Here is a 12,708-nt window from a genome sequence, read left to right as displayed (position 1 = left end):
GACCCTCCCACCTCCTGGACAGCATCCATTTTAGATTAATTTGGAAGCTGCATTCTTAGTGAGAGGAGGGACAGTGTAGCTGATGCTGATTTAATAGGGAAATCGATAGCTAGGCTAGTGTATTCAGTGTCCACTACAGTCCTGAAGGACTCATCTGATCTCTGCTGTAAGGACAGCACCCCAAAAAGCCCTTTTTAGGGCTAGAACATCAGTCTGCTTTTCTTTTTTTTCCTGTGTAATCTAATTGCAGATACCTGCCTGCCAGCGTGTGTGTCAGGCTCACAGCGTACACAATGCCCACTTGCCCAGTGCCACCACTCATATCTGGTGTAACAGTAGTGTACATTTAAAAAAAAAAAACACTTTTTTGACTGTGAAATAATAGCAGACAGCTGCCAGTACCCAAGATGGCCACCAATAAGGCAGATGAGGAGGGTTAGAGAGCTGTTTTGGGGGGGGGGATCAGGGAGGTTGGTGGCTAAGGGGGGACACTACACCACAGCATATGTAAATATGCTTAAATTTAAAACATTTTTAAAAACCTTTTATTTTAGTTCTGGCAGACTTTCTGCCAGTACTTAAGATGGCGGGGACAATTGTGGGGTGGGGGAGGGAAGGGAGCTGTTTGGGAGGGATCAGGGGGTCTGATGTGTCAGGTGGGAGGCTGATCTCTACACTAAAGCTAAAATTAACCCTGCAAGCTCCCTACAAACTACCTAATTAACCCCTTCACTGCTAGCCATAATACACGTGTGATGCGCAGCAGCATTTAGCGGCCTTCTAATTACCAGAAAGCAACGCCAAAGTCATATAGGTCTGCTATTTCTGAACAAAGGGGATCCCAGAGAAGCATTTACAACCATTTGTGCCATAATTGCACAAGCTGTTTGTAAATAATTTCAGTGAGAAACCTAAAATTGCGAAAAAAAATAGTATTTTTTTTAATTTGATCGCATTTGGCGGTGAAATGGTGGCATGAAATATACCAAAATGGGCCTAGATCAATACTTTGGGTTGTCTACTACACTACACTTAAGCTAAAATTAACTCTACAAGCTGCCTACATGCTCCCTAATTAACCCCTTAACTGCTGGGCATAAAACACGTGTGGTGCGCAGTGGCATTTAGCAGCCTTCTAATTACCAAAAAGCAACGCCAAAGCCATACAAGTCTGCTATAATGGCATGTCTGGCACACAGTGTTGGGGCATGGGTCCATCTGACCACTGATACCTGGTCTGCAAAGCATGGTCACAGGGCAGGTATATCACCTACACTGCGCACTGTGAAGCGGGCGTAACCCTTACACTACTTGATCGATACATACCTGATGTTTTAAAGCACGTTATTCCAAACAATTTAGGAATGTTAGGTGATTTATGCCCTTTATGGATTAAAACCAGACTCTGCATCAACTATGTAATTTTCCATGGGAGTTTTGCCATGGATCCCCCTCCGGCATGCCACAGTCCAGGTGTTAGTCCCCTTGAAACAACTTTTCCATCACTATTGTGGCCAGAAAGAGTCCCTGTGGGTTTTAAAATTTGCCTGCCTATTGAAGTCTATGGCGGTTCGCCCGTTCGCGAACTTTTACGGAACTTCGCGTTTGCCGTTCGCGAACCCAAATTTTTAGGTTCGCGACATCACTAGTCAGGACCCATTACTGGGTGACAACACCATGTTTACTGAGTCGCAACTTGTGTTTGTGCTGGGTGTGTGTTGTGTGTGTCTGTTGTAGGAGAGTGTGTGTGTTATATGGAAGTATGTGTGTTATATGAGTGTGTTGTAGGAGTGTGTGTGGTTTTACCTTTACAACACTCTAAAAGTTTGACTACAATCAGGAATAAAGTACACACACATTTTAGTCCCTTTGCCAAAAATGGCAGCTATCTTCTTGTATATTAATTCAGAAATTTTCAGACCAAAAATAAAAACATAATTTATGCTTACCTAGTAAATTACTCCTGGGAATTACTCTTCCTTACCACTAGGAGGAGGCAAAGATTCCCAAACCCAAAGAGCTCTATAAAAGCCCTCCTACCTCACATGATGTACCTCAGTCTAACGTATAGCCAAGTAAAATCAGCTAAGAAAAAAAAAATAAGAGCACTAAAAGAGCAGGGGAAAAAATATGTGCTAAAGAAAATACTAAACCCAAAAACAAAGGGTGGGGTCTTGTGGACTTTCACAACCATGAAATAAATTAATTTATCAGGTAAGCGTAGATTATGTTTTCTTTCATACAGGTGGTGAGAGTCCACAATCCATTACTCCAGGGAACTAATACCCATATTTTTTTCAATGAGAAAATAAATCCATGACCCCACAAAAACCCAACAAGGGCAAAAAAAAATAAAAAATGAAATGCACTTAAAAAGTAAATTAATCAGACAAGAAAAAATCAAGCTGACACAACTGCCTGAAGGACCTTCCTAGCAAAGGCTGCCTCAGAAGAAGAAAAAACATCAAAATAGTAGAATTCTGTAAAAGTATGCAAAAAAGACCAAGTAGCTGCTTTGCAAATTTGGTCAACTGAAGAAGGGGTGACTGACCTAGTAGAATGAGCAGTAATCCATTGCAGTAGAGGCTGACCTGCATCCAAGTAAGCCTTGTGAATCAAGAGTTTAAACTGAGAGGCCAAAAAAAACAGCAGAACCTTACTCTCCTTTTCTAGCACTAGAAAAGTGAATGAACAAGCTAGAAGTTTGTCTAAAGTCCTTAAGTGCTAAAATTATCGTCCAGTTAAGGAAATACTGCAATACCCTGAGCTCTGATTACAGACAATAGAGCACCCAGAACCTTGGTAAATATTCTTGGAGCTGTTGCCAGACCAATATTGAAGAGCAACAAACAAAGTGCTTGTCCAGAAAAGCAAACCTCAGAAACTGGCAATGTGCTCTGAGAATTGAAATATGAAGGTAGTAATTGTTTAAATCTATTGTGGACATAAACTGACCTTGCTGAACTAAAGGCAGAAAAGCCCTGATAGTTTCGATTCTGAAAGATGTAATCCTTGCAAACTTGTTCAGTCTCTTTAGATCCAGAACTAGTCTGAAAGTGCCTTCCTTCTTTGGAACAAGGAAGAGATTTGAATAAAATCCTATACCCTATTACTGCAAAGGAACTAGAACAATCCCTCCCATATCTTCCAGATCTGATACAGATTGAAGAAAATATTGAGCTTTTACAGGATTCCTTGGAACATTGGAGGCTTTGTTCTGAATCCAATGCAATATCCCTGAGAAACAAATATTCTGAATCAAGGGATCTGGGATAGACTGAAACCAAGCCTCCTAAAAGAGGTTTAACCAGCATATAAAAGAGCTGTTATATGAAAGGATTTTAACTTTCTGTCTAAAGGGTTCTTAAAAGAAGTACGGTCTTCCAAAGGAATGGTAGAACGTTTAGCCAGAGTGGAAATGGCCACATCGACCTTGGGAACTGTTTCCCATAATTCTAGATTAGCATCAGATAAAGGATATAACTTTTTTAAAACTTGCAGAAGGATTAAGAGACACAAATGGCTTAGACCATTCCCTAGCAATCCTGTCAGAGACAGAATCAGGCACAGTGAAAAAGTAACGGAGATTAACAACAGTCCTAAACACTGAATTTAAACGATTATAAGGTTTATCATCAGTTTCAGGATCTTTAACCCCTAAAGTGACTAAGACCTCTTTTAAAAGAGAACTAATATGTTCACTTTTAAATAAAAAAGAGGAAATGCTAGGTTCCACTTTAGATGAGGCATCCTCATCCCCAGAGGAAACTTCACCCTCTGAAGATACAACAGTATCCCTGGGATCAGGGCACATAGAATGTGCTATGTGCCCTGATCCCAGGGATACTGTTGTATCTTCAGAGGGTGAAGTTTCCTCTGGGGATTAGGATGCCTCATCTAAAGTGGAACCTAGCATGTAGAAGGTAAAATCTGAACTGAACTTTTATGCTTATTTGAATGTGGGAGAGCAGCCAACACCTCAGAGCCTTGATGAAAGACTTCATGGCAGATGGCACCACTTCAGCATTAACTTGTAATGAACAAAGAATAGGTGCATTATTACCCAAAGAAACAGCATTAGATTGGTCTGTATGCATTAACCACATAAATGAGCTGAAGAGGGCACTTCACAATGGTAGAAAGGTGTCCAGGAGACTCTGTTTCTTGGGTAAATTTAGGGACAGAATCCTGCTGCTCCCTTACAGCATATGACAAAGCAATGCAATAAAAACTATAAATAAAAACCTTAATAAAAGCTTGAGGAAAGGAAACCATTTACCACCCACTAAGTAACTTTTACAGTAACAATGTGCGTTAAGCTGAGCTGAAAAGAACAGGAGAAAAAAACCTTAAACCGAACACGCTCTAAACAACTGACTTTTTAAATGGGAATGTGTGCTAAAAACCTGAAGAGCATAAATGAGCAAACATCCGCTAACTCGATGTGCGTACAGTAACGTGCGGGAAAACAAAAGGGACGCTTACCCGACAAGCAAACCCGGCACACAAAATAACTGCAGCCCCTGAGAGACTAAGGGACGTGCACTAACTCAATAAGTGTAAACCCGTAATGCCCAATCCAGACGAGCAAAAACAGGCTGACGGGCAAAAACATAAGCAAAAGCAAGGGAAATGGCGAAAGATCTGTCCTAGGGCCATATAAATATAAAAATATATATAGATAAACTTTTTAAATCAAAAAGTGCCCAAAACATAGCTAAAGAAGTGTCTATATGTTACTATTGTTTTCAAAATAAAATATTATTACAAACAGACACTCGTTCACTAGCAATCAAGTAGCAGACAGCCAAACCAGTACTGAAACATATCAGCAGAGGTTATGGAATAGGAGTATATCTGTAGATCCATAAAGGAGGGTAGAAGACACGTCCCTGTGACTACAGAGTATTTATGAAAGATTTTGCATGAGGTGAAAACAACATAAACCATACCCCAAATACATCCCTCTGGCAAGCACTGTACACTGAAGGGAACTGGGACTCAAATTAGACTGAAAACCCCTTTCTCTGAAGAATTACATGCACATCTTCATTCTTCAACCACCTCTGAGGCAAAGTAAAGACTGAGGTATGTTTGAGGTGGTAGTGGTTTTATAGAGTTCTTGGGGTTTGGGAATCTTTGCCTCCTCCTAGTGGTAGAGAAGAGTAATTCTCAAGAGTAATGGCTCGTGGACGTTCACCACCTGTATGGAAGAAAGTTACTTTTGTTTGAGGAACCAAAGAACTCTTTGGAAAAATTGATCCTCCAGACGTCATTGAAGAAACAACAACAACAGTCTGTTGGTATCGTCCAAGTAGGGAATCACAGCAATACCCCTAAAAAAATCTTAGACAATAGGCCAGAACTTGTGAATACTCTTGGAGCTGTAACCAGACCTAATGGTAGAGCAACTAACTAAAAATGCTTGTCTAGAAAGGCAAACCTCAGAAACTGTAAATGTCCCCTGTGTATTGAAAACTGTAAGATACACATCCTTTAAATCTATTGTGGACATAAAGTGACCTTGCTAGCATAGATTTTAAAAGAAGGAATGCTTATAAATTTGTTAAGAGCTTTCAGATCCAAAACCTATGGATCGGAAACCTATCCGATAATCCTGGGAAACTATATTCAGAACCCAGGGATCTGGAACAGACTGAAACCAAGCCTTCTGAAAAAAAGGCATAGCCTGCCCCCTACCAGAACATCTGGATAGGGGGACACACCCTCATCCAGATTTGGTAGCAGGGATATATTTCTTAGCCTGCTTTAACTTGATCCAGTTAGCACTAGGCCTCCTTTTGTTTCACATTCTGACAAAAGGAACGAAAACGATTAGAAGCTTTAGATTTACCTTAAGACTTCATGTCTTGAGGAAGAAAAGCCCTGCTACCTCAAGTAACAGTAGATATTATAGAATCTAAATTATATAATCTAAAAACAATAAATGACACACATCCACCAGCAAACAACCAATAGACAGTCAAACCAGCAATGTAACAAATCAGCAGAGGTTAAGACATAGGAGTATATTGTGTATGCAAAGAAACAGGCAAGTCCCTGCAATTATTGAGGGTCTGTGACAGTTTTCCCATGGGGCGAAAAAAGGAGCCACAAACCATACCCCACATACGTTCCTTTGACAAGCAGTGTCCGCTGTTGGGAAACCTGACTTCAAAATAGACTGAGAACCCCTCTCTCTGAAGAATCAAATGCACATCTTCACTCTTCAACCTCCTCCAGTGGAGGGAAAGTAAATACGGAGGCACATGTGAGATGGGATGGGATTTTATAGAGCTCTTAGGGTTTGGGAATCTTTGTCTCCTCTTAGTGTTAAGGAAGAGCAATTCCCAGGAGTAATGTATTGTGCTCTCTCACCACCTGTATGAAAGAAATAGGGTCATGAAGATATGTGGTGGTATGGCACTGGGCCTTGTGGAAAGTTTGAAGAACCCTGCTTTAAATATATGCAGTGCTGGTTTTGTGTACGTTTTGCAAACCACCTGCAAGCAACTTTTCAAACAGTTTGTTGATATGCCCTGAGGAAAAAAAAAAATATTACCTTTCACTATTGTAGTGACATTGTACATAGATTTAATAATTTTTGTTTTATTTTATTATTGAGTGGGAATAATTATCTCTGCTATTATTATCATATATTGTAATGGATCACACATTAATTATTTTTTGGTTATTCATTTAGCTTTTGCAACAGACTACAATTTTAAGAAAAGGATATTAACGTTTACAATATGTAAAATCACATAGAAGTCACTCAACAGGGAATAGTTAAGAAGAACTATGGGCTCAGAATCAAAGAGTAATGTAATAAATATTAAAAAGTTAGAGATTAAGTATCTGAAAATATAATCTCTGTCACTGCATTCCTTTAGCCCTTTTAACCATGTAGACTAGAGCAAGCTTAAATAAGGTCATGGCGTTCAGATTTAAGATACCGAAAAGTTATGCAGCTTCATAGTTGATCCATTTAAGTCTTCAGTAAGACGAATATGCTTTCAGAGAGTTCAATCAGTTGAAAACTTGTGTTTTGAGAACACCAAAGAAAAAAAAGTTATAGGGATATAAAGCAGCAACAATAAAATGTTCTAATTGATGCATAGTTAAAGTCAGCTCCAGGCCACTACTAATCCTGAGCTGAACACAGCCACTAATTAGTGGCTATGCACATATGGTGCTAGCTCCAGACCACTAGCGGTGATCCAGAATTGTGTAAGTATACACAAACAACAGTCTATGCTCATATCTTGACTATTGGTTTTTCCCTACTACAAAAAGCGCTAAAAACACTTCAAGATAAAACATTTATACCATGTGAAAATAAATGGTTATCAATTGAGAACACAGCTTAATGGTTTATTTGATTTTAAATTATGTAAGTACCCCTGTCAGTACTTACCTTAACTTGGAAACATCAACTTGTTTTTGTGCCAACTCCATCTGCTTTACGGTAAGCTGGGATGACAGCTCATTGTTTTTGCTATGCATAACCTCTATCTCTCTCCTAGCATCTTTCAAGTCAACTTCCACATCCTGTAAAACAGAACAAAAATTATAAATTAAGGCAGAATATTCTGTGATCTGAGATGTCATCGCCAAAAATGCAGCATGACTGCAGAAAGAACAGGACACATGTAGTAAAGTTTAGTGCTTTCACTGTGGAGTGCAGCTCCACGTCAGGCTGTTTTTTTAAACAGTGCTTGCACTGTGTAAGATTTTCGTAACACAGTGCAGCCAGAGTGAAGCGCTGTTTAAAGAGAACAGTCAAATACAGAGCAGCAGCAAAGCAGCACTGCATTAATTGATAATCGGATTTTTTTCAACCCCGCCTTTGGCCTTTTGCTGGTCTGCAAAATTGTGACTCCTGAATGTAGGATGTTCTTGTGAGCAATGCACTTTTTTTTATTACAACATTTTTACTTTATAATTATGTGAAGTTAGACCAAGAGCAAAAGAAACACATTTATTCATAATACTTTTAAAAACTTAACAAAATGCAATGTTTAACTATTTCAATATATTATAACATTTTAAAAATGCTTGATTCACTAGCTAGTCAACAAATTGCAATATAGCTGGTGCTTTAATGCAACTGCCTAGTTTAAAATGTAATTTTTATTATATGTATGTATTTTATATTAATAAAAATATCACTAAAAAAGTGCATCATTGCAGAAAGCAAAACATTTTCTGCCTCTGGAATTATAAATATACTGAAGCAGTTTTGTCACAATACCAGCCAATGGCATAAAAACATAAATTATGACTTACCGGATAATTTCCTTTCCTACGATACAGGGAGAATCCACAGCTGCATTCATTACTTGTGGGAATACAAAACCTGGCCACCAGGATGCGGCAAAGACACCTCAGCCAAAAACTTAAATACCTCCCCCACTTCCCTCATCCCCCAGTCAATCTGCCGAGGGAACAAGGAACAGTAGGAGAAATATCAAAGTGAAAAAGGTGCCAGAAGAAAACAACTTCAATTTAGGACCGCCCACCGGAGAGCACGGGCAGGAGCTGTGGACTGTCCCTGTATCGAAGGAAAGGAAATGATCTGGTAAGTCATAATTTATGTTTTCCTTCAAAATACAGGGAGAGTCCACAGCTGCATACTTGTGGGAAAATATACCCAAGCTACAGAGGACACTGAATGCTAACGGGAGGGCACAAATAAGAGGTGGCCCAACCTGAGGGCACCACAGCCTGCAAGAAAACCAAACGCCTGAAGGCTTCCTTAATAGAAGCAAAAACAAATAAAAAGAACAAGAATGTTAGAAGGACCAAGCAGCCGCCCAACAATCAGAACCATAGGGTCTCATGTCAGAGACCCAAAAAGATGTCACTGCACTCAAACTGAGCCATAAAACTCTGAGGAGGCTCGTTTCCCGCTGTCTCCTAGAACCAGCGAAAAACACTCCGCCACCAACAAGGAGGAAGTCAATCAGCTTCCAAAACCTTGCACTCTCCAGATTTGAACCACATAAGGAAAAAACGGTCTATTCTGACAGTCTGACAGAAACCTCATGGTAAGATTCCCCAAAAAAGGAAGAACCTCTTCCCATTTGGACAAGGAATACGACATCTTAGAGAGAAAAAAAACTCAGAAATAGACTTATTAGAAGGGTGACCACAATAAGGAAGAACGCATTGCAAAATGCAACACAGAAAAACAATCTACAGACAAAATAGGCCCTTGAATAAGAATACAAAGACCACCTCCTGTACAGGTACAAAGGAAACCCGAAGCAACCCCTGAAGGATAAATCTAACCCCAAAAAGGAACAAGAAATTGACTTGCCGGCCCTTCCGCAGGCAGTGCCCTAGCAAAACAACTGAACACCTGGAAGATCAATGAACCTCTGGAACTGGAGCACAAACAGAGAGCAAAAACTGCTTGCGAAACCACATACCAGAGAAAAGCTACGGCTGGATCTATCTGCAACCTTCCGTTTGCCAGGCAGCTAAGCTAACCAACAGGCCATCAGTAGACAAACCCTTCTCCAGCCCATCCTAGAGGGGAAAAAGAATACTCCAGGATCCGGTAGAGAGTCAGGACAAGCTAGCTCCTCCCGACAAAGAGAGAGGGAGTCCTCCACCCTAAAATAGTTGATGAGAAACCAGGGACGAGCTGAAGGAAAGGACCAAAAACCTAAAGAAAAACCCTCTTTTGGCTAGGTCCAAGCGACCCCTCGGCTAAAATAGACCTCATCAGAATTAAGAAAAGTGCCACAGCAGGATTCAAACTCCAAGCCTACAGCTTCTAGGTCAGGACTAACCCCTTAGGCCTCAGCTGAGAAACTTGATCTGCTTTCTTCAGATACACATTTGAAAACCTCTGTATAGTCAGATCAAATGGATGATCGTAAGGAACAGTTGGCTTCCACCCACCACCAAACTCAAGACCCTCCTATCTACGCAGGGGGGAACTCACTAACTCAGAAATAATCCACTCACCAAGAGGCCACGACTGGAAGGATCCCAGAAGACCAGACCTCAGAGCAAAATGCTCGACTGAAAAAACCCCAAGGGTAATTGGAAGGAAAAGTTTGATCCACATACCCCAGAAAACACTCACACTGCTGATAGGGAAGAGACCAAGACAAAAGTGCCCCGGGGGACTAGGATAAAATCCCAAACACCGGGAGATCTGGACCGAACACTGGAGAACGATTCCCCAACCGGTAATCCAAAAAGACTACGAAGACAGAGACAAAAACTCAATGCTATCTCGAAGATTTGGCCGTGGCTGAATCCATCACCCCCCACCACAGCGCTAATAAAGCCCTGAAGGTAAATTGGAGGGCAGAACCCGATGAAGTAATTCTAACGTCGTAAGCTCTAAGGCAAAGAGCCTTCCTGTCTGAAAGACCAAGCCGCATCCAAAGGAGCCAACCTGGTGCCAACACCAGAACTCAGGTCAAGGTCCACCTCTGAGGATGGAACCGGCTGGAAGCAAAACCCAAAAGGTCTACTAGCAGATGCTGGGCAAACCAGAACCTCCAAGACTCTGGAGCCACTGCAACACCTAGAATATGTTACTGCCACCTTAAACCCCAGATCCCCCCAAGAAAACTCAGGATCAAATGCGAGGTTCCGGAAGAAAACGGTCCCTAAGAACCGGACCTGCTTTAACAAGGATGTTTGAAATGGACATCCAATGTCAGCAGCTGGAATCGAACCATCAACCTTTGAGTTGCAAAGCCCCAGAGATAACCACCAGGCTACACTGGACTGCTTTAGATAGGAAAGATATCCTTCTTCCTAAATCCAGGTAGAGAGAACCGTGTATTCTCTCTGAACAAAGAGCTTCAACAAGCTCTGCCTAAATATCATCGGACCCGAAAAGGAAGGGGACCCCTCCCCTAATTGGACCAGACACCAACAGTGTAATGACACTGCAAAGAGTACCGGGACAAGACTCCAAAAGTCACCTAACCCCCGAAAGACGGAATGAAAAATTCAACTCCGGCCTCTAGGACCCCTAGACCGATATGATACAGCATCAAGTGCTCAGAAGAACCTAAAACAGGTCCTGTCTGTCTTTCGGTATAGATGGACCTGCTCTGCCTAGACCAGAATAACTAGAAAGAGCTCCTTCTCTAGAGTAGAAGGGAAGAACAGACTTAACTATTACCCAAAACGGGTCCTGCCCATCATCAAGGGTACGACACGTCTATCATAAAAAAAATAAAAAAAAGGCAAATTCTTAAGTTCCAGCTGTGCTAGGAAAACTGAGAATAAACAAATTAAAGAAAATAAGCTTTAAAGCTTAAATATTTATCTCTACATAATCAAGAGAATCATCAACCCAAAACAGAAGCTTCCATCGGAAGACTTCAACCATCACGACCATCAAGTCAGTATAACCAAAAACAACCCAAGTGACGAAACTGCTTCCTAAAATGAGTTTCCACAAGAACCCCCGCGCTCTAAAATAAAAACTATCCGACACAAATTAGAAATGAAATAGTTAAACGCACATATACATATAGACGATAAAGAAGAGGATCCAACCGTCTCCACTAGTCTAATCAAAATCTGATTTAGAGGACTGAGATCCACCTGACAGATCAGGATTAGGAACCTCCAGCATCGCCAAAACCTCTCTCAGAAGTAAACGCAGGCGTGCCAATCTAAATCTAAACGCCAAATCCTCCTCAGCCGGAGGAGTCAGATCAGGCGACTCCAACCCCGGAGGTTCTATCTCTGAAGCCTCAGAGGGAACCGCATCCCCAGATGACTGATCGGGCACAATTGTCATTTTACACGACGGCCCATGGGTAGGAGAGCACGGATTAACCCTTCGCTTGCACGTAGCAGGAAGAGGCAAACTCGCTAAAGCCTTAGAATGTGCAGTAACCTCCTGAGGAAAAAAGTCTCCCTCAGACGAAGGAATAATGGTACTTAGGGGAACTGCTTGTGTAGGAGAAGCTTCTAGGGAATGCTCCTCACGGGACTTAGAATCCTCAGAGTTAGATGGCTCAGTGGTCTCTAACATCTCAACATTGTTGGAAGAGAACACCCTATTGCGGCATACAGATTATAATTGAGCGGGTTGGTCTACCTGGTCCTTCTCACAACATACGCAGGTATCAAAATCTGTTTTAGAGGAGTCTTCTACAATATCAGAATACTCCATAATTCTAATTAAAATTCTTTTAGTCAAAAAAACAACTGGCACCTTAAACCCCCAATGGCTGGGGCACTCACCACCTCCTATGACCCAGACAAGTAGAGAAAATAACCCTTCTCCGCAGTCACTCGGTCAGGAATCGGAAATGGAAAAAGAGATGTGACTACTCCCAGTCACATGGTGCCTCATGCAGGATGGTCCCTGCTAAAGAAAAGCATGCCAGCTTAATAAAACTATGCAGCTCTATAACCTGTAGGTTCCGTATCAGCCTATGAGCCCAAAATGTCTCCTACATATACACAGTCAAAATCACATAACAAACATGATTAACAAGACCCCACTGTTCAATAATCCCCCTCAGGAGATATTAACCCTTGATTCCATAAAGACAAAGGAGTCCCACTGAGACCCTGTCTTCTATCGTTAACATGTGTGTAAAAAATGAAACAATCTTACCGGAATCCAATCCGTGGAACAGAAACACGGTTCTTCAAGTTTGACAGATAGTAGCAGCGCCTCTGACATGGACTTGAGTGAAGAAAGCAGGCAGT

The 12,708-nt window shown here is 41.3% G+C and overlaps 1 protein-coding gene across 1 annotated transcript in view; it reads right to left on the bottom strand.

Annotated features, from left to right (window-relative positions):
* Positions 1–12,708, bottom strand: part of CNTLN (centlein) — a 969,919-nt gene that overhangs the window by 745,398 nt on the left and 211,813 nt on the right. Inside the window, exon 6 of the mRNA XM_053702639.1 lies at positions 7,418–7,551. Coding sequence (XP_053558614.1) covers positions 7,418–7,551 — 134 coding nt within the window. The remainder of the gene's footprint in view (positions 1–7,417; positions 7,552–12,708) is intronic.

Source organism: Bombina bombina, chromosome 2 (assembly GCF_027579735.1).
Source record: "Bombina bombina isolate aBomBom1 chromosome 2, aBomBom1.pri, whole genome shotgun sequence".
Classification (NCBI taxonomy): Eukaryota; Metazoa; Chordata; class Amphibia; order Anura; family Bombinatoridae; genus Bombina; species Bombina bombina.
The sequence above is the reverse complement of the archived record's forward strand: the minus strand, read 5'-3'. Positions and strand labels throughout refer to the sequence as shown.